General features: G+C 45.7%; 3 protein-coding genes across 3 annotated transcripts in view; all 3 read right to left on the bottom strand.

Moving 5' to 3' along the window:
* jam2a (junctional adhesion molecule 2a) overlaps positions 1-140 on the bottom strand; it is a 13,671-nt gene extending 13,531 nt beyond the window's left edge. Inside the window, exon 1 of the mRNA XM_080530931.1 lies at positions 1-140. This exon is cut by the window's left edge and continues 77 nt beyond it. The gene's annotated coding sequence lies outside the window, so the exon portion shown is untranslated.
* Positions 141-2,008: 1,868 nt separating this feature from the next.
* mrpl39 (mitochondrial ribosomal protein L39) lies at positions 2,009-9,509 on the bottom strand. Its single transcript, XM_080532181.1, has 10 exons — positions 9,350-9,509; positions 8,279-8,491; positions 7,904-8,043; positions 7,145-7,244; positions 6,522-6,589; positions 6,259-6,371; positions 4,921-4,986; positions 4,426-4,579; positions 2,313-2,360; positions 2,009-2,177 (listed from the first exon to the last, which is right to left on the bottom strand). The coding sequence occupies exons 1-10, from the start codon at positions 9,384-9,386 to the stop codon at positions 2,079-2,081; spliced, it is 1,038 nt and encodes a 345-aa protein (XP_080388307.1). The 5' UTR covers positions 9,387-9,509; the 3' UTR covers positions 2,009-2,078.
* Positions 9,510-13,258: 3,749 nt separating this feature from the next.
* LOC308157273 (ras-related protein Rap-2a-like) lies at positions 13,259-20,750 on the bottom strand (the record flags this gene model as incomplete). The annotated part of the gene is made up of 2 exons (XM_080530806.1): positions 13,259-13,493; positions 20,437-20,750. The coding sequence occupies 2 exons, from the start codon at positions 20,748-20,750 to the stop codon at positions 13,259-13,261; spliced, it is 549 nt and encodes a 182-aa protein (XP_080386932.1).
* Between the last annotated feature and the right edge of the window lie 2,440 nt (positions 20,751-23,190).

Below are 23,190 nucleotides of genomic sequence, written 5' to 3'. Positions count from 1 at the left end.
TCCTCCTGTACTTGTGCGGAACTCCAGAACCTCCAGAACCTCGTCGCCCCGGCACAATAAATTATGTCCCAAAGCACCGAGGAGCGGCTTACCCGAGCGGCTTTGCTGCGGGCAGATCGCGGTCGGGACACACTTCTGGACTCGGTCAGATAAGAAGACTATAGGAGGTCAGATAGAAAGCTAGCCTACGGACGGACTATGGCAGCGTGGTCGTGTTGTACCAGAGCCACCAGCCCCCCGTGTGTCCTCCTCTGTGGTCGGGTGTGGGTGGGCAGGGGGCGGGGGCCAGGCAGCCTCCTGGAATGCGTAAGAGCGCAAGACGCGTAAGAGACTCCGTGAGCTTAGAATGAGAAGGTTCTATCTCCGTTTAGAATGATAAGGTTCTATCTCCGTTTAGGGTAGTTCAGAGATATTGAGCGTCAAAGTTTTCACATTCCATTATGTTCTGTGAGATGAAACCTTTGTATTTTATGAATTACTAACTCAAAAATGTCAACATTTAAAAAAATAACACCACACAGGCATTAATAAACACCTAATGGATCAGATTATGTAAAAAAACTCAATTTTGACAAAAATGGAGATAGAACCTTATAATTCTAACGTCACGACTCTACATTACATGAGCCAAGCCAACATGTCAGCCCTATGGTCTGGTCTGCCAGCCTCTGAGCCTCATCAACCTATTTGCCCAACAACGCAACAACATTATAACAGCATTATGTCCCGATGATATTGTCAGGGTTATTTAGTGAGGAAGAACAGCCAGGATAACAATGAGAGGCTTGCCAAGGCAGGATGCGACACCTGTTTGCAGGTGTGATGACTCGGAGCAATGCGGAGTTCAGTGGAAGCAATTACTGATTTCTTTGTTTGAATACAACTGCTTCAAAAGGTAGTAAGTGTGAACGTTATCATTGTCTCCCCGTTTCACAAGGGATCTCAGGTTTAAGTAGGCTATCACTGTTTGATCGTGGAATAACTCAGCTCTATGGGGTTTTTAGGTTTCTATAGAAGACAAATAAAAGTACTAGACTGTATTATTTATTTTTTTTCATATTCCAACATTTCAATTGCTGATAGCTGATGGTTTGGAAAATAATCTAGACCAAATCAAAATTGTTAAGAGACCATATCATTTCAAACTATTTCTCAGCGTCATGTTGTACAGTGGTCTGGAATTCTGGGCACTTTTTCAAACATCTCAATTGCTGTGTGGTTGGAGGGTTGGGGGGGGGCAGGCAATGGGGTGTGCATGTGTCCTTGGGTGTGTCTTGGGTGTCAGGGTGGGGTGGTGTGTGACCATTAGCAACAGCTGAACACCGGCCAACTTTTTTGACTCTAGGCACTGTGGGTATTAAATATCCCTCTCTTCATTGTCCAGGTCCCCCAGACCCTGAGTATCATAGTTCAAGATTCATTTCACCACATAAATATTATCTCTTGTTCATAATATATATATTTTTGCATCACATCTTAAGTTTTATCAGTAAACAACATATCTGTTGACCACACACACAGCTGTCCTATGTGACAGCTTAAACCTATTTTCTCACACCCTCACAAGCGCACGTACGTACATACACACACACACACACACCTGTTACAGACACAACAGCTGCTCCGACGCTGACAGCCAACCCTGCACCACGCACACACACCGCCTTTGTCTCTAAACAAACTGCTGACCACTCGATATATGCATTCACCCACGTCCTCTCACTTTTCACATGTCATCAGCTGAGCCGTTAAAGACCAACGCAAACACACCCCGGAGACCTTTAACATGTTAAGGCACGCCACATGTCCGGCCTGTCCTTCAACAGAGTCAACAGAGGGTGGTGGCGTGTGCATGGTTGTTATTCATTTACTATATCTGAATTCAGTTTATCAGCTCTGGCTTGTAACTAATAGCAGTTTTTTAAAATATGTTTTTTTTTAAAATTACGCTGTCACAGAGAATATTCAATAAGGATAGGGTACAATTGATTTATTTTGGTTACACATTTTTACACATTTATTCAACAAATATTACAAAGCTGTGTGTGGGGGGTGCCAACGGGGGTATATGGACAAGGTCATTGTTGGGGGGTTGGGGGAGGAGTCTGCTCAGGGGCAGAGGGCGGAGTCAACGTATCTAGAACGGCTTCATCGGTGGATCCTGTGGGCACCTCAACCTGTGCAGAGGGAGAACCAATCAGCATTAAGGCTCACAGAGAACCAGGAAGAGAACTCTGGAGAGAAATGGTGCTCATGACTCTCTGGATAATATTGAAGGATAATATTGAAGGATAATGACATGTTTTTCTTACCAGCTTCTCAGCCCTCCTCCTTAATTTACTCCAGACCGTGTGGTGAGCCTAGAGTACGGAAATAGGACAATTACTCACTCACTCCCACTCTCCCTCTCTCTCTCTCTCCCTCACACCCCACCCAGAAAAAACGTGTTAATATAAATCATCCTTTGTATTCTATAAATCTTTGTAGACACCCATGTAGGGATGTCCCGATCCGATATTGATATCGGATATCGCTGCGATATTGGTCCTGAATGCTGGATCGCAGATCGCACCAGAAAGAAAATAGGCTGCGATCCGCGTGCGCGATCTGGTGTGTCACTCACGTGATGACAACAGTAGTAGTCAGTGGTCACGAGCATGAGAGTTGACTACCTGTGTGTAATGAGTCTGACAATGTCATGATGTTAGCTGGTGAAATCATAAACCATTTGCTTAAGTAATTTTTCGGTTATTTACATAGTCTGAAACTACAGATGGTAAGCTTTCAAATGATGCGTCAGACATTGAAATCGGAAAGAAATTCAAGACGACACGAGTATTTGAATGTTGGTGCACCGAATGGGAATGCGACAGGAGAAAAGTGACTGACCAAACCACAACAACAAACGCTGCTAGCGGCTAACAGCTAACAGTGGTACATCGCTAGGAACGTCTAACTGCGTTTTTATATCATCACAACATACTGAGAGAACATGGACATGCTAAAAACACATAACTACATTCTGAATGCATCCGTTTGCGCGTCTGTTTTCAGTTTAGCGCTGCCTCTCTGGGAGCCCAGCCCCAGTTCATCAGCTCCCTCACCTCCACTCCCATCTTAACTAGATGAACACACAGTCCTTGCTTTTGAACACGTCCTAAAACGAGAGTATGTTTACAAGTCATTATCACTTACTGGTAGCCTCCAACAAACGAGAACAGTTAATCCAATCCACAGATTATAAGTATTTAGTGATGGTTAAACTGTTTTTTATTATATGGACTGGGTACAAAAAACGGAAACCAGATATTGTTGACACTCCTTCGATTCTGCGACTGGTTTCTGGTCTCACCAGCGGGCTACACTTTTAAAAAGGGTCCTATAATCAGGGGTGCACATAACTTTTTGGGGCCAGTGCTCAGAGGAGCACCTAGGGATGCTGCTTGGTGCTCCCCGAGCTCGCGAGTCACGACCCGTCCCACAGGATGGATAAAAAAGAGATACATGGATATATTATTAGCAAAACGACATTTATTCATAAATAAAGATGAACGACCAAATTATTGTGTGCAAAACAAAAGAAACAAATGCAAAATCAAATGACTGCTCTTTAAGAATGAAAGTCTGTCCGACTCCTTTAAACACAATGAAATCAACTGACATCTCTTTAAGCACTAACTGAATGTCTGTTCTTTAAACACACTGAAATAAACTGACATCTCTTTAAGCACTAACTGAATGTCTGTTCTTTAAACACACTGATATAAACGGACATCTCTTTAAGCACTGCTCTGTTCTGTAAACACTGAAATCAACTTAAAAAAAATAATAAAAAAGAAGAAGCTGTTGGTGCGCAAGAGCGCCTTCATGCGGCTGATCTGCCGCGCAGCATGCATTTTGGCGACGCATGCGCACTGGCGCACCAGTTATGTGCACCCCTGCCTATAATTGATTTGCCATTTGTAAGAGAAGATAAATAGAATAAAAACCTGAAGGCACTAAAACTAGAAATCAGACAGTAACTCTTTTTTTCTACAATGCTGAATGCTGCAGTTTAAATTGTTTTAACCAGTTGGTCACTGAGTACTGCAGAGTACTGTTTTTGTTGCTTGAATAAAGGCTGGCAGTCTTTAATAGACAACTGTTGTTGTGGACTATACTGGGGAAGTATTTGTTATTATTCAGATGAACAATAAATACTAATATCGGATCGGTATCGGTATCGCAGATACCTGAAGCCCAGGTATCGGTATCGGTATCGGTAGTGAAAAAATGGGATCGGGACATCCCTACACCCATGTATTCCAATGCGTATTTGACAGCCATGCGGGATAGTAATTGGGAAATAGTAACTGAACACAGATATACTTCTGCACCCTGTTACACCCATATACAGTGTGTGTGTGTGTGTGTGTGTGTGTGTACCTGTAACTGTAGAGGCAGTGAGAGCCCCTGCGCCCGGCGGTGGAGACCCCATTGGCCCTCTCCCAGGATGTGGATGGCGGTCGCCTCATACTGGGAGCACAGCCCTGTTCTCGCCACTAGGGGGCCACCGCTCAGCAACACATGATCCCCACACCTGCAAGACAGGAGGCAGCGGGGGTGAGACAAGGGAGTGGAAAAACTGTGTGTGTGTGTGTGTGTGTCTGTAATAACAATGTGTGTGTGTGTGTGTGTGTGTGTGTGTATCTGTAATAACAATGTGTGTGTGTGTGTGTGTATGGGGGGGGGGGTGTGTGCGCGTATCTGTAATAACAATGTGTGTATCTGTAATAACAATGTGTGTGTGTGTGTATGTCTGTGTATGTGACATTCCGGTGTATACATCGGGAATATGAGTGTGTGGTAAGGGCCTGTCCAGAGCAGACCAGAGTGCGTGGTAAGGGTAGAGTGTGTGGAGGCTCTGTGGATGTGACTCACCTGTAGAGAGTCACTGTGCCTGTGGGACTCTGGGCTGCCTTCTCCTCCACCTCCTGTTGTTTACACCTGCACACACACACACACACACACACACACACACACACACACACACACACACACACACACACACACACACACACACACACACAGTTAGAAAGCGCTACAAACCTATCACATCCCATGGCAGAGTTTAAGTGGCAGCATTAGCATGTGAGAATGTGAGCGAGAGAAGGAGAGAAAGGAGGAGTGTGAGAAAGGAGGAGTGTGAGATTCAGATCTCTCCAGGGGTAAGCAGCACCCTGTGGGAGCCAGCCACACTGGAGATTATTAAACCTCAAAACTGAAACTCATTATGATCGCTACACTCCTTCTAATCTAGATACTGTAGCTGATTCATTTTGGGGGAAGCGCATTAACACTATAATAATAATAATAATAATAATACATTAGACTTATATAACGCTTTTCTAGACACTCAAAGACGCTTTACAAACTGAGAAGATCGAGTAGTAATAATAAGAAGAAACAAAATAAATAAAAGAAAGTATAGGGGCCTAATTAAGGTAGTGCTGGGGACACATGGGAAGGGGAGGGGGAGAGGGTTAACTGGTGAAGGCGAGCTGGAAGAGGTGGGTTTTGAGGGCCTGTTTAAATGTTGGCAGGGTGTTGGCCTGTCTGATGTGGTTGGGGAGGGCGTTCCAGAGGGACGGGGCTGCGGCTGAAAAGGCCCTATCACCCCAGGTCCAGGGTGAACACTAAGCACCATGAAGATGATATAAGAGTATAATAATAATAATAATAATAATAATAATAATAATAATAATAATAATAATAGACTAATGCTCATTTACCACACTGCCTATAGCCTATTAAATACTTTCAATGCACATTCATTTCTAGCCCAATACTTTCATCTGGACAGGATGGGCGATTTCAGGGCCTGATCAACTGGAACAAAGCAAAAAGTAAATATCTACGGTACTATGATATGATTTCCTCCACCAAAACAAATCCATGCTGCTGTGCACCTGCTGGTCAAATGATCATTACCAAGCGTTACCTTTAAATTAAGTTAACTGTATGCTTTTCTAAATGTGATCACGGTAGCTATTTACATAATACATGTGTTCGCACTCTGACTCACAATCCTAAGGGAAAATAGACTATAAACAGATAGAAACTATAAACAAGTATCTTGCCAGGGAGGGTGTCATGGCAACCGGTTAACCAAACGTGTGTGAGGTCAGCCTGCGGGCCGCCTCAGTTCTCCCGGCACTAAGCAGATCCTTGCACGACGGCCCGGAGAGCAACCTGCATTTCATTCGGCTGCGTGTGTACCTGCTGTAGGAGAAGGCCTCCAGGGCCACAGGGGGCGCCACCTCCAGAGGCTCCCAGGGCAGGTTCTGGTGGATCAGCTGCTGGGCTCCGCGCGTCAGCGAGCGCAGGGACTCCTGGGGACAGGTGCCAACTCATTTAATACTACTCTGCACACACACACACACACACACACACACACACACACACAAATAACACACACACACACACACACACACACACACACACACAAATAACACACACACACACACACACACAACACTGACCTCTGAGGGGTTCCAGGAGTCCAACTGAGGGTCAAGCACCAGATCACAGCAGAACGCTCCTGCTGTCACTGCAGAGAGAGAGAGAGAGAGAGAGAGAGAGAGAGAGAGAGAGGGAGAGGGAGAGAGACAGAGAATAAGTGATCGCTTCAGATCATACTGCGTCCCACTTCTGCCAGGATAATTGGACTCCCCACACCCAACCTCACAGCACTAAACAACAGGGCCAATCTCACGCATCGCAACCACAATAGAACAGGACATCACCCACCCACTCAATCTGTACCTCGCCCCACTGCCATCCGAGCATAAGTACAGAACACTAAGGTGCAAAAGGGCTCGCTTTGGCAAAAGCCTGATCCCCGCAGCCATTGTTGCCTTAAATAACAGACCGCGCTGAGTGTGTGTACTTATGTATCTGTCAGGTGTAGTACTGTCTGTTGTCTGTGTTATACAGTGTTGTATGTATACATGGATACTGTACAGTGGTGTGAAAATGAATTTCCCCCTGGGGACAATAAATCTAATCTAATGTCATCTACTGGTGGAGGTAGAAATGGGAGGACAGGCTCATAGTAATGAACGGCATCATGGGACGAGGGCTGGTGTCAGACGTGTCTCTGTACCTGGCACCTCTGGGACGGCCAGCAGCTCCACACTGAACTCCTCCCTGAAGGCGTCCTCCAGCACCTGGCCCAGCAGGGCCGCGCACGACCGCCAGTACGCCTGCCCAGGGAGGGGGGAGGGAGGGGGGGGAGGGAGGGGGGAGGAGGGGGGGGAGGGAGGGAGGAGGGGGAGCATGGGTTAACATACGACCGTAGTACACCAGCCCCTCACACACCATCAGGACCAGGACCAGGACCAGGACCAGGCCAGGCACACACTCATACAAGACCAGAACAACAGAAAGATACTCAGGCAGGCACAGACAGACAGACAGACAGACAGGCAGACAGGCAGACAGGCAGACAGGCAGACAGGCAGACAGGCAGGCAGACAGGCAGGCAGGCAGACAGACGCAGACAGGCAGACAGAGACAGACACAGGCAGACAGGCAGGCAGGCAGACAGACAGAACAGACAGGCGGATGGACAGGCAGGCAGACAGACAGACACAGACAAACAGACAAAAACACAGACAGACAGACAGAGACAGACAGACAGGCAGGCAGACAGACAGAACAGACACACAGACAGACAGGCAGGCAGGCAGACAGACAGATAAACAACAGGGCAGACAGTGAGGAGACTACAAGGTAACGCTCACATTAATGTATTTAGTTTCTCTCCCTCCCTCTAGTGTTTTTACACAAGCAAGGTAGCATCAATGTGTCACTATTGGGACCGGGCGAGTCCGGTGCCTCCTTGATACTCTGAGGGACGTACCTGGTTGGCCTGCAGAGGGTCAGCGTCCTTGAAGGTGAGCAGAGAGAGGGAGCAGGAGCGGGTGAGGGGCTGGTGAAGGTGCCAGGGCTCTCCATCCACCAGAGCCAGGGCCGAGCTGGTCACATGCCACTCTGTCAGGTCTGAGAGAGAGAGAGGGAGAGAGACATGTCAGTGTGAGCATCTATCACATCAGGCCATCAACCAAAGGTTTCTATCGCGTTCGCTAACGTCAACAACACACAGACAGAAATACGCACGGTTATCCCCTAGGTTTGACGTGTCTGTCTGTTCTTCTTCTTCACACATCTCTGCGGATGTCTACACACACTATATATATACACTCACACACACACTTTCACTCTCTCCACTACTCACGCCGTGCACAGCTGTGTGGTGTGGATATGCCCTTGTTCATGACGAGGAGGGTCCCCTGAGAACCGGCCACTTCCAGAGTCACCTCGATCTTCTCCGTGCGAGGGAACAGCGCGTGCTGCCGGGCCTTCTCTCTGGAGAACACGGCGCTGCGCTGGCCGCTTACCTCCGCAGCCGTGGAGCGCACAGCTGCTGCTGCAGCACTGGACGCCAAGCCTGCAGCAAGGAAGAGAAAGAACAGATTCCTTTCATGTGTCAACAACAGTTAGGCTAATAGTTCACTGTTGTTGTTAGTCAGGGTTCCCACACCTTCTGAAACATCAAATTCAAGCACCTTTCAAAGACTCAATTCCCTCAAATTCAAGGACCCAACATGGTATAGTTTGAGACCGAACTAGTTGACGAGCTAAGTAAAACATTTTTGAATATATATATATTTTTTAGAGAAGGGGAATTCAAGCACTTTCAATGGCCCATGTCTATTTTCAAAAACTTTTAAGACCTTGATTTCTTTTTCTCAAATTCACAAACTTTCAAGGATTTCAAGGACCCGTGGGAGCCCTGGTTAGTCTTTAGAGAGTATTACATTATCAGAAATTATCTCCAACATGGCAGTATTGAATTTCAGGCCACACGGTAGCCATGCATAGCAGCATACATAATGCATCACGTATGACACTGTCATGTGATTCACTGTAAGTGTTCAGTGATGAATATTATTTAAATACTTAAATGAGAGTAGATCAACTGTATCACAATAGAGCACAACGGATATACAGCATCATTGAAACAGAGTGCTGTTTGCGAGTCAACATCGATTTGCTCCATTGTTGACATTTTGTATGTGGTCATGTACGTCCTCACACACTGTTATCTGCACCAGAAGGACATACAGACACCTAACTAACTACATGACTTGACTGACTGAGGTCACTGATCCACACTGTGCTTTTCCCCATAGAAGCAGAATGATTGAATTATATTGTTATCCTTTTGCCAGCCAACATCCAAGGTCAATCTGTCTGTCTGTCTGTCTGTCTGTCTGTCTGTCAGCAGGACGTCGCAGCTACTTACGGCGCTGGAGGAGTTGAGACACGGTGCGACACGCCATGGTGGAGGGATGGCTGTTACTGTTTCTGATGACTACCCGAGATTTGTTGAAAATGTTGGGCGATCAATACGGTTGTTGAATGAAATAGGATTTTGTAGCGGTTACAAAATCCGCCAGGACGCCATGCCTGTTAGAGGTACGTCGTTTATTTCAGTCCGGAATGGGTGTGGTGGTGGTGTGAGTTTTTAATAAACAGTTCCGCTTAGCTACAGTAGTTCCACAGATAAACAGTAGGGGTCGCTGTTGTAATCGGTTCCAGCTAAGTAACACCTCAGTGGCCTCCATCAGGTTGTCAACCTGGTGTGAACTGAACTGCCCACTAGAATGTGTTGACATGTCTCGATGAACATCAGGAGCTCCTTTGTGTCGAGGTGTCCTTGAGCAAGGCACTTAACCCCTAATTGTTCCAGGGTCGCCATCTATGGCCGACCCCCTTGCATAAAATACCAAATTCCAACAATTGCCTGACAAGTTCATTGAGAACAACAAAACAATGAATTAAACCCTAAACAATAATAATACAAAAAATAACACGACTACCTCTTTTAGACATTCAACAATGTCTGTCTCTGCAATCTGAAACCACACAAAACTACTGAAGTACACAGGCCACAGTCAGTGCTTCAGAAACCACTCAAATGGAACAGGACCCCCCGTGAGCGGTCTGTGTCGGAAATAACACTCAATTATTGTGAGCCGGGCGCACAAGCTTTCAGGAACGCACGTCCCCTGTCCTCCCGCAGTCAGTAACTGACAGCAGGTGCGTTCGTTCCTTCAACTCCTCACCCCTCCTCCCACTCATCCATTTGTGGTGCTGTCGGCCTCCCTGCTGCTAGCTCCTCTGCTCTCTCCAGAAGCTGTTCTGTACTTCACCTGTTCTGTTTGTGTAATTCAGCAGTCACCAAAGTCTTACTCACTCAATAAAGGCGTATTCCACATACTGTATTTAGACAAAAATATATTCTGTCAGATAATGCTGGTACCACTTCTCCTAGATTGTTGCAATTACAAATGCTTTGGTATTCACATGTTTATTTCTTTTGTTTGCATTGGAACAACACAAAAAAGCAGAGGAAAAAAAAAGTCAAATCTGATATCCTTCCACACAGAAGTCCAAAAATGGACTGGACAAAAAAAAAAACTTAATATTTGGTAGCACACGTTTTGTAAAAAAAAAAAACTGAAATCAACCACTTCCTGTTACCATGAATGAGTTTCTTCCACCTTTCTACTGGAATTTTGGACCACTCTTCTTTTGCCAACTGCTCCAGGTCTCATTCAGTGAATGGGTGAAGGGTGCCTATGGGAGGTGTTCTATGGGATTTTGATCTGGACTCATCGCTGACCACTTCAGAACTCTCCAGAACTTTGTCTTAAACCATTTCTGGGTACTTTTTGAAGTATGCTTTGGGTCATTGTCCTGCCAATTTTATGGGGGGAGAAGTGGTGCATTATCTGACAGAAGTGCAAGGTTGCCGATATTTTGGGCCATGACTGTCACTTAATCGAGGTTGACAACAGACTATTATTTATTATATATTAAATATTATTTCCTGAATGTGTGATTTGATTGATTGAATGATTGATTGAGGGACGTAAAGTGTAGCTTGACAGAGTTCCAATATGATAAAGGCTTTAATGGAGCATACAATATGATGAATGTCTGTTTGATGTAATACCAGATTCAGCAGTAAACTGTGCCACTCTCATTATCACAGTAATGACCACTAATGGAGCCACCACACCGGGCTGGGGAATGCAGCAGGATCCAAACATCATCAATCACACAAGTTCTCCTGTGTCTGACTGTTAAAGAACAATGGAACCATATCTTATATCCTAATTGGACGTCAAACAAAGTTGCAACTTGCAATGAATATTTACTGTATTGACTGTATTTACTTTGGTTTGTAGAGACAGAGTTATTGTTCTTTGCTTTTATTGTTTGAACTTCCATGACTGTAATACAGTTTATTATCCTTGTTTTTATCTTGCTTTTTATTTTCTCTCTTTTCCTCTAAGTGTGACGAACTGTGCTATGTAAATAAAGTTGGATTTGATTTGATTGGAATACATTTACAGATCGTTTCCACCAAATGAAACTCGACAGTGATCAATCAATACAGGAACTTGTGACTTTTGAGAGAAAGATATTTGCATAATACTGTATACAGTAGCTCTGTTTATTAATTCACAGAACGCTGATGTGATGTTTTGCTGTTTCTCTTTCATTTCATACCACCTTTTCAGGGCCTCTCAACATTTAAACAGGCCCTCAAAACCCACCTTCTCTTCAAGCTCGCCTTCACTAGTTAACCCTCTCCCCCTCCCCTTCCCATGTGTCCCCAGCACTACCTTAACCTTTTTGTGTCTTTTTATTATTACTACTCGATCTTTTCAGTTTGTAAAGCGTCGTTGAGTGTCCAGAAAAGCGCTATATAAGTCTAATGTATTATTATTATTGTTATTATTATTATTATTATTATGATCATCTTTCTGTTTCTTGTTCTCCTCACCAGGACACACACCATGTCTCCACAGAGTAGCGTTCATTTCCTGTGTCCTCGCCTGGCTCTTGGCTCCCGGCTCCCCAGCCCATTACTGGAACCCACACCCCGATTTACACAGTCGGATAAATCATGCCTGGAGATACCATCATGAGGCCACTTTTCTCCCCGTAATTACACTGCCGTTACCAGGCTCCCTTCCCCCAGCAGAAGGGGCAGTAGATCATTAGGCCATATAAACTCCATATTGTCTGACACTGTTTTACTTGTTTTTGTACGGCGCCCAGGAAGTCAACAAGCTAATAAAAATGACCACTTTGTAAAAGGCCGTTAAGTCTGGAGGAGGGAGTCATGTTCAGAGAGTTCCTCATCGACCCGATGGCCAAGAACTAGCCAATAACTAGCAATAATGTTATATTAATTAATATTATATTATATTATAATCAATTTTAATTATATTATAATCTTATATTATAATCTGTGTCCTGTTGATATTGTTGTACACTTGTTGTTTGTTACTTATTCCTTTTTTCACTTGTTTGCCTATTTTAACCTGCTATAACTTTTGCTCTTTTATTATGTTCTTATGTAAAGCACTTTGTGACCCCTGGTCTGGGATAGGTGCTATAGAAATACATTTTACTTACTTACTTACTTACTATACAGAACTAGCCTACTGACATTTGGATTGTATGAATAGCTGTGCAACATTCTGTGCAATATTATAATAGCTGTGCAATATTCATACGCAATATTGCCCTAACCCTATTGTGTATGAATAGATGTACCTGGTCACCCAAGACAAAACCGATGGAATAATCCCACCTTCCAATGTATAAAACCATGCAATAAAGACATTTGACACTTCCTCCACAAGTTTGTCGAAGATTTATTTCTTGAGGTGCCACAAAATAAAACTGTTTCACCATTTGGCTCTGAAGTGGAGGGGGGGGGGGGGTCCATATACAGTACTGTACACATACAAAATCAGAGTCAACGATGAATCTAAAGGTAACAAGGCAAACGATTTGGTCTGTATGGCAATGCAGAGATGCACACACACACACAGACAGTGACTTGCCCTGCGTCTGTGTGAATCTTAGACACCTGTCTCTCTCTCGGTGAGTTTTGATGTTTGATTGTACATAACCAGCAGAAGAAGTGTGACAGGTCAGTGAGTCCGGTCTGAAAGCGTCGACACGAACACACAGCAAACACGATTTGTGCATTTGATTTGATTTGATCTTTCTTTTCCCCCCCTGTTACCACATGCTTTTCTGGCGACAACGTGTGTCTGTCTCATTCATACGTTTGTATGGGTATGGTGTCTGTCTGTCTGTCCCTGGGCCTGCTGCCCACCTGTAGCTACTGTACGACACAGGAGCAGCACGGCTGCCTGTGGTCCGGCATGGAGGAGGAGTCCATCTGCCTGACGATCTCCGTGAACAGCTGGTCCACCATGGTCTTGCTCTTGGCCGAGGTCTCCATGAAGGGGCAGCCCCACTCCTCCGCCAGCGCCTGGCCCTCGCCGGCCGACACCTCCCTCTCCCCCTCCAGGTCCAGCTTGTTCCCCACCAGGATCACGGGCACCCGCTCGTACCTGACCGAGAGAGGGAGGGAGGAAGGGAGGGAGGGAGAGATAGATAGAGAGAGATATGTCTTAGTATTAATTGAAACAAAAGAGTAAATGTAAAAAGATGAAGGATAGAGAGAGAGAGAGGGAGAGAGAGAGGGAGAGAGACAGAGAGTCAGAGAGAGAGAGACAGGGAGAGAGAGAGAGGGAGAGAGAGAGAGAGAGAGAGAGAGGGAGAGAGAGAGAGACAGGGAGAGAGAGAGAGGGAGAGAGAGACACAAGGGGTGAGTCATCTCATCATCAGAGAGAGGGAGATGAGGTCAGTGATGCTGACTTTAGAGACTTTAGTAGCATCCACACACAAGAGCCTTACAGTTTCCAGAGGAAAAGCTATTGCTGAAGATGTCCCTTGGAGTGTGTTCTACAGTACGTGGATAGGCTTGGACGCCCAGCCATCGTTGAGTCAACGAAACGAGATTTCAGAAGGATGGCCACGCGAGATTAGAGCATAAACAATAAGTTATCAAGACGACAAATCTCACTTCACTGTCAATGCACCCAATGCCCATTCAATTGTTGAAATCAAACACTACTGCATCTAGACTCTCCCATCTTCCTATCCTGCAATAGGTGTGTTGTTCAAAGTCCCAGAGCACGTGTTGGATACCGTTCCTCATTCCGTTCCATGCATTACCATGAGCCTGTATGCATCACCTCACCAGCCTCCACTGCTGTCTACAGAGTGGTGGGCTGGACCACTGGGCCCTGTGCTCAACAGAGCTCTACTGCTTAGTCAGGGAAAAGGGCGAGGGAGAGGGGGAGAGAGAGAGAGAGAGGGAGGGGGAGAGAGAGAGAGGAGAGGGAGAGAGAGGGAGAGAGAGGAAGGGATAGGGGGAGAGAGAGAGAGGGAGAGGGAGAGAGAGAGAGAGAGAGAGAGAGAGAGAGAGAGAGAGAGAGAGGGAGAGGGAGAGGGAGAGAGAGAGATTGAGAGAAAGAGAGAGAGAGAGAAAGAGAGAGGGAGGGAGAGAGAGAAAGAGAGAGGGGGGGAAAGAGAGAGAGAGGGGGGGAGGGAGGGAGAGGGAGAGAGAGAGGGAGAGAGGGGGGGAGGGAGAGAGAGAGAGAGAAAGAGAGAGAGAGAGAGAGAGAGGGAGAGAGAGAGAGAGAGAGAGAGAGAGAGAGGGAGAGGGAGAGGCAGGGAGGGAGGGAGGGAGGGAGGAAATATACAGAATCTGTCTTCTCACCCCCTTCCACTGTTCACGGGAGACCACTGTTCTACCACCAGCAGCTAGACCATGACTCCCATGGCTGTAGCTGTAGTACTGCAGTACAGGAAGAGAGGCAGGAGGCATAGAGGCAGTATCACACGAGCGATGAGCAATGAACGATCTCAAGGATTCTTTATAATAATAATAATAATAATAATAATAATAATAATAACTTTTATTTCTATAGCGCTTTTCCTGCAAACGTTGCAGCTCAAAGTGCTCCAAACATTATATAATCATTATTTAATTATTTAGTCATTTAAAGGCAATATTAAAAAGATGGGTTTTTATTCTTGACTTGAACATGAGGTTGCATCCCTAATGTAAACTGGCAGTGCATTCCACAATTTGGGTGCATAAAATGAGAATGCAGCCTCACCAAATCTCTTCTTTTGTAGAGAAAACCAGCGTCAGAAGACCTGAGAGCTCTATTGGGCTGATATGCTAACACGTTTATGCAAGTTTATGTTTATAAGACAACAGCAGCAGGCCTGAGAAACCAGCCGATACTGTATGTGTCCTGGTGACCTGTCCAGGGACCGCAGGTGACAATTAGATGTATACGTAGCTAAGTCTGGTACCAACACATCACTTCTCAGCTTCTGAGGTGTGTTGTCCATGTCCATGTTGATGTAAACAGCGTATGAGGATTTCACTCCTGTGGGAGAGTACGAATGATTGCTGTACTTTTAATTATATTTTCCACACATTACTGTTCTGAAATGCTTTAGTAAGTACATTTTATTTATACACTTTAGAAGTAGGTTTGCGATCCACTGCGCCCACACACACACACACACACACACACACACACACACACACACACACACACACACACACACACACACACACAGTGGTCTAGCTCGTTGCCATATATCAGTGCTTTGTGTAGCAGGGGTGACTTGGGTGTACTTAAAATGAACATTTTATGGTGCTGGAACCTTGTTTTTTCTCATCAGTTTGGGTCTGCTGTTGCACATGTTTGATGGTATTCTGGTCCTCGTCTCTCGTCCTACAGAGTCCATGGTTGCATTGGCTGTTACAATGAAATAGATGTGTCCTTTCATTCATTTCAGTCATTTCAACTGCTGAGGAAAGATTGATTCCATGATTTCAGCTCTTACAACTTGTATTACTTAGGTAACAAAACAACATGATTACATACCAGAGTGACTTAAAATAAAACATAAATAATAATAATAAATAATAACTTTTTATTTGTATAGAGCTTGTCCTGCAAACGTTGCAGCTCAAAGTGCTCCAATCATTTTTCATTTAAAGGCAATATTAAAAAGATGGGTTTTTAGTCTTGACTTGAACATATTTGTTGAGGTTGCATCCCTAATGTAAACTGGCAGTGCATTCCACAATTTGGGTGCATAAAATGAGAATGCAGCCTCACCAAATCTCTTCTTTTGTACATGTGGTACACAGAGAAGAAAACCAGCGTCAGAAGACCTGAGAGCTCTATTGGGCTGATATGCTAGCAAAAGGTATTTCAAATATTCTGGTGCTGTGCCAGTGAGAGCTTTATAAACAAGCAGAAGGATCTTGAAATCCACAGTCGATCCACATCGACTGTACGTGCTGTTGAAGTCTGTGGGTGCTACACCCTTATGGCTGACTTCTCTGGCAAATATCTGCACTGTGCATCATGGCATAAGCAGTGTTATGCGCAAAACAAACACTGGCTTTTTTTCTTCTTTTTTTTAATTACACTAATTACATTCGTTCTCACGCATTCTCTAATTACGCACACATTCTCTCCAGCACGATGCCCCCCCAACCCTGTAGCTGTTCATATTCCTCTCTCTGCTTCTCTCTGCTTCTCTCTGCTTCTCTCTGCTTAATCTGTCCTTCATTAACTGTGCAACTCCCCCACGTTGTACGGTACCGTACCGTTACTGTATAACAGCTTCACTAGCAGAGACGGTCATTTGCAGAGTTTGGGGGGGAGAGAACTAAAATGGATGTGGACCAGTGGAGGCTGGCGGAGGTAGAAATGGGAGGACGGGGCTCCTTGTAATGCATGGAATCAATGGAACCTGGAATGGTACCAAACCATGCATTATAATGAGCCCGCCCATCCTCCCATTTCTACCTCCGCCAGCCTCCACTGGTCCACATCCATTTTAGTTCTCTCCGGTGTTAATGAGTGGGTCTGCCTCCGCTGAGCTGCTGCTGGGATGAACAGGTGTCCAGGGGGGGCGGGGGCGGGGGAGACATACATACTGGCTGGATTGAACAAACTCCACAAAAAAGAACGAGGGACCGCAAATAGTTTTGTCATGACAAGATAAATAGGGCATATCAGTCCAAAAAATCTTTGTATCACTTTTTTTCGTCTTTGGAGTTTTTTCATCCTGACGCTTGGCAGTCAAGTTTAAAGTGTGTCAACTTGAACAGGATAATGGGCCATCAACCTGTCACTTTTCAAACGAACCAGGGAAGGAGGTCTAATAAATGGGTCCACTACGTATCACGGAAAGAAACCCATAATCAGAGCTAAAAATACTAAAATACACTTCCCCCCATAGGTATTGGAAAGGTTAAGCATTTTGTCGCATTTTTTTTTACCGCATTTTACTGTCGATCTACTTTGACAGTTTGGATTTGAAATCTAACAATTCTTATGAGCGTACAGTAGAGATTCTCAGCTTTAATTGAATGTTTTAATGTTTAATTACAACCCTTTGTATAGATAGTCGCCCTATTTCAGGTCACCAAAAGTATTGGAAAATTGTCTTGACAGGTGTTTGTGTTCCGTCACATCGTTTGTGCAGGCATAACAGAGCTGTCAATATCCAGTATTGATTCTAGGCTTTGCATTCGCCTTTGAAGTCAGCTATTGGTGTCACCGTGTAAATGGCGAACCTCATTGAATTAAAGCTGATAATCTCAACTTTGACCCCACAGTCATTGTTTCAATTCAAATCCAAACTGTATAGACTAGAGCTAAAAGAAGATAACATGCTTCCTCTTTCCGATACTTGTGGAGGGCACTGCAACAAAAGGTCAGTTTGAAACTGGAGTGAGCAGAGGAGTTTAATTCTGAACTGGGTGAAATGGGAGCAGAGGGTGAGAAGCCAGGGCCACCACATGTGTTTCAGTGACTAGAGGTCAGGTGACCCAGCCAGTCAAAGAGAGACTGTGGACCTGAGACTGGACCAGTGGAGGGGTGACAGAGAAGGTCTATACTGGTAGAGAGAGACAGCCCAGGTCTGTTTCTTCCCTATAGAGGTGACTGGAGAGAGCAGATCTTCATGTGGTTTCAAATAGAGCACTAGCAGTGAGGAACAGCGTAGGAAGCGGTGGTACAGTGTGTCTGAACACGAAACAACGTGAAGACAAAATCAGCTGGCGTGAAGCCAGCGAGGGTGGCGTGAGCGGTTCTCCTGGGATGAGCTACACCTACGGAGAAGTAAAAGCACTTAGGCACATATTCCTGTTTTTTTGAGAACCCTAGTTGTTTAAACCTCTTTTCCATATCCACTGACTCATGATGTGCCGATGCAATCACGACTCCACTGTGTTGGGCCAGGATGTGGCTTAAAGTAGTAGTAAGTAGCCTTGAGAACCGATGGTTCTCCAGCCTAATGGCCCATAGGGCAGGAGCCTATCTCCTGTTTCCGTAGCGTGAGGCGGCTTGATGTACAAGACAAGTACACCCCCTGGACATGACCCTGGTATGTCGCAGGGTCTTACCCCCCCAATCCAACCCGTAATGCTGACTGCCAAGCAGGGAGGCATCGGGTACCATTTTTATAGTCTTTGGTATGACTCAGCCAGGGGTTTGAACCCACGACTTCCCAATCTCAGGGCGGACACTCTAACCGCAAGGCCACTGAGCTGGTCAGGATGTGGCCTGGCCTCGGCCTAAGACCTTCAGAGGTCCCTCATGGGAGACGTGAGTTTCGACACTCCACCCCATTCCTTTAATGCGTGCACTCAACAGCCCGTGATGTCCACCTCCTGCCATTAGACACAGCATCAGTGCAGCGTGAAAAAAAACAAGATCTGAAGTGCTTTGAAAACCCTGCCCCCTCCCCGCCCCCCTCAGGTCGATAAAATCATCAACGTCATCTACGCTAGGAAATCATTAAATTGTTAAGAACACACACCCAGATTTGATTTCAGACACAGGAACCTAAAGGGTACGGGGTCCTAAAACCGAGGTTCCCGGCTCCCAAGTTGTTCAAGATCCCATGGCACTTATCGCAAGAGTATAGGCGTGTTAACACGCCTGTGTCCTGGCTAGATTCTCCATCTGGCCCTCCTACTATCATGGCCTCCTACAACCATCCCCTCTTTCACTGGTGCTCATTCATCCCCCTCCCCTCCCCTCCCCTCCCCTCCCCTCCCCTCTCCTCTCCTCTCCTCTCCTCTCCTCTCCTCTCCTCTCCTCCCCTCTCCTCCCCTCCCCTCTCCTCCCCTCCCCTCTCCTCTCCAACTCTTCCGCAGGCCAGCGCTGCAAAAGAGGTTCTCAGTCAACTTACCTTAATATACAGGATCAATAATATAATCATATAAACAATGGCATTATAGGCTGCTACACAAAACAGCACGGCCCAGGCCTGATGATTTCTCCGTCGTATCCCCCCTCTTTCCCATGATTCCCCTGGCAGGAGCCTTTAGGTTATTGCTCACTAATGGAGGCATGATGTTTCCTTGGCATCAAAAGCAACACAATCCCATTAAGTACTGGTGAGTGAGCAGATCTTGGTGTTGTGCACGTCTGCTCGCTCGCTGCTGGCTCAGCAAGAACGTTTTTGTGGTAGAAAACTCACCTCCTGGAGATTCTTGTTAAACGTCGGGGCACCTTTGAATCTCAGTAAAGAATGGCAATAAAACATTGTGTGTGTGCTTCCTCTATTCAGAACCATGTAGGCTAGGTCCTACAGGGAGAGAAAAGGAGCTATTCGTGTTATTTGTTTTAAGGCCATTAGACCTAAGCTAGTGTGATCTCTAAGCTATTGCTAACTTTTTGTCCGGCTAGTTGTCTTGACGATGGGAATGATGAACAACCTGATTGTGATTTTAGCTATTTATCTTGGATGTGAACATCCATCAAAGGGGTGCAGAGCTGTGTAAACAGGGGACAGGCGTAGCACAGCTGTGCGTTCATGAGGAACATATGACCGATTCCAGTATCTTCTCACGGAGATGGAGGACAGGAGGGAGCTTGTCTCACATTAACAGGCTAAGTTTGAGCAGATGCCTCAAGCCCAACCCTGACAAAGTATTTGAGGATCAGATCCAAAAGAATCGGAAAGGAGAGTAAAATATGCAGTAGACACGTGCCTCAGACTCTCAGAAAGTGTTGGTATGCAAGGTTTTTTCGACACACACACACACACGCCCGCCCGCCCACACACGCACAGAGATGCACATGCACGCGCACACACACACACACACACACACACACACACACACACACACACACACACACACACACACTCTCTCCCCTTATTTCTCTGGATCTCCATTTGTTTTCATTATTGTGCTTAAAAATACGCCTACATATTGTAGGATGATATAGTTTTCGCTGCAACTCTTGATTGATACACGTTCTCCACTGTGTTAATTGAAGTGTGTGTGTGTGTGTGTGTGTGTGTGTGTGTGTGTGTGTGACATGACACCTGACCAGTGTTGTTGTTCAGAGATGTAGCTCCAAGATGATCATGGTGATCCATCCCACTACTCACCTTTTAACTCTGATGATCTGATCTCTCATCGGCTTGATGTCTTGGAAACTCTGCTGGTTCACCAGGCTGTAGACCAGTATGAACCCCTGGCCGTTCTTGATGTAAAGGTCTCTCATGGAGGCGAACTGTTCCGTGCCGGCGGTGTCGAGGATCTCCAGCACCGACGGGGACGAATCCACCTCGATTTCCTTGCGGTAGAAATCTTCAATAGTCGGGTCATATTTCTCAATAAACGTCCCGGTCACGAACTGAACTGTCAGAGCGGACTTCCCGACCCCCCCGCTGCCCAGGACCACCACTTTGTACTCGCGCATTGCGCCTCTGATCTGATGTGATGATCAATGTGGCCAAGTCTTACAGCCTCCTGCCATCATCGATCATATCAGATGAAATGCACTCCTCCGAGCGATGTGGAGAATACGCCAATGTGATGACATTGAGAGTATAATAAGCCATTGTTGTTGTTGTCGGAATATAACAGACCTGCGTTTTAAAATGCAGGGAATATCAGGCTAAATAACTGGAGCGAATAACGGTCGGTTATGTCAGTGCAGTGGACTGGTTTCATCAGAGAAATTCCAGTCAATCCCGACGGACATAGTGGTATAATATAATATAAGGCAATAAGCAACCAGAATGCAATGAATTGCACACTTAATTAAGAAAAAATAAATAAAAATATGAACGCGTTAGTTCAACTGTCTGTTCATTCATTGACCATTGTTAAAACCATGCATAGTAATTCTATCCTATAATAAAACTCCTCGCTTCTTCTCCTTGCCCTCCACACATGATCTGCGGAGACTAGTGAACAAAATCAAAGGGAATGAAGTTAAATAGGACGTCTCACATGGGCCAGTCCCGGTCCACCCATAGAGCCCCTCCATCCCTCTGGGTTCGCCTCTCGCGCGTTTGTGACAACAGCATCCTTCCGTCGCCATTCGTGCGACAAATAGTAGACGCGTAACTGAACTGTCCCCCTCTCGGCTTCCGTATCATGGGTGAGGGAGGGAGCGCTGATGATGAATCAGGTTGTTTTTCCCATAATAACTATGAAAGATTTCCAATGTCATCTATCTATTCAACATCTAACCCTGCCATTTTCAGACAAAACTAAGCACCAAACTACGTGGGGCTATGAGATTGAGCAAGGAAATGGCAAAAAAAATCTTGCCAACACGATGCAGTTTCTGTTTTTTCTCTAAGCAGGGAATGGATGTGAACACTGGCGGACTCAAGGGGGGGGGGGGCATGGGGGGTGACCGCCCCTCCTGGTACCCCCACGGTTGAAAAACTTCTCTCTTAAGTGCCCTTTTGAGTGGCAAAATTAGAGGATGTGCCCTATTGGCTGTCCTTCCAATGGTCTAAAAATTAAACTAAACTAAACTGATGGGGTCCCATGTTGTGCAGTAGGTGCCCCTTTTTTCTTTTTGCCCCTGTCCTTTAAACAGCCTGAGTCCGCCACTGGATGTGAGTGATAGTCTCATGGCCAACAGGCCACCCTGGGCTGACTCAGACACCATTCTGGGCCTCCTGTGCCAGTGGTAGGACTATGTCCCCCTTCACTACTCTAGCATTGGTATGGTCAGACGCTCCTGCTGTCATATTTCCTTGTGCAGGGTTCCCACAGGTCCTTGAAAGTTTGTGAATTTGAGAAAAAGAAATCAAGGTCTTAAAAGTTTTTGAAAATAGACATGGGCCATTGAAAGTGCTTGAATTCCCCTTGAATTCTCTCCTCTAAAATTTTTTTTCTATATTCAGAGATGTTTCACTTAGCTCGTCAACTAGTTCTGTCTCAAACTATGCCGTGTTGGGTCCTTGAATTTGAGGGAATTGAGTCTTGAAAGTCCTTGAAAGGTGCTTGAATTTGATGTTTCAGAAGGTGTGGGAACCCTGCTTGTGTCTTTTTCCTCTTTAGCACTTTGTTGACATTGAGCATGTGGCGAGTGTGTCATTCATCATTCAGGCCATCCTGGAATTCCCAGACCAGTGAAAACAGCCTACGTGGGCTATTTTTGGGGTCTCTGATGGGCCTACAAAGCACTCTCCCAAGCCTCCTCTGAATCATCCAGGTGCTCATTGGTAAACTTCAGACGGGCCTGTACATTGAGCAGGGGGACCTTGCGGGCGCTACAGGATTTCAATCCATTACGGCGTGGTGTGTTACCAATGGTTATGTTGGTGACTGTGGATCCAGCTGCCTTGAGATCATTAACACGCTCCTCCCGTGTAGTTCTGGGTTGATCCCTCACCTTTGTCATGATCAACGTCACCCCACGAGGTGAGATCTTGCGTGGAGCCCCAGACCGAGGGAGATTGATGGTCAATTCCTCTTTCTGTCATTTTCGAATAATTGCACCAACAGTATTCTCCTTCTCACCAAGATGCTTGCCAGTCTTGTGCAGGTCTACAATCTTGTCCCTGATGTCCTTAGACAACTCTTTGGTCTTGGTGGAGAGGTTGGACTCTGATTGATTGATTGATTCTGTGGACAGGTGTCTTTTATACAGGTAACAAATTGAGATTAGGAGTACTTTCTTAAAGTGAGAGGACTAATCTGTGTGCCTCATGGTGGGTAGTGGTGGTCCACTCTAGTGGATAGTGAGTTGGACTTGTGATCGGAAGGTTGTGAGTTCAAATCCCGCCTGAAACCACACCACTACTAGTGTGCCCTTGAGTAAGGCACTTAGCCCTCAATTACTCCAGGGGGAATGTCCCTGTAATTCGTAATTGTAAATCGCTTTGGATTAAAAG

Source organism: Nansenia antarctica (genome assembly GCF_963989245.1).
Source record: "Nansenia antarctica genome assembly, chromosome: 5".
Classification (NCBI taxonomy): Eukaryota; Metazoa; Chordata; class Actinopteri; order Argentiniformes; family Microstomatidae; genus Nansenia; species Nansenia antarctica.
Note: the sequence above shows the minus strand (reverse complement) of the source record. Positions and strands in the feature narration are given on the sequence as shown.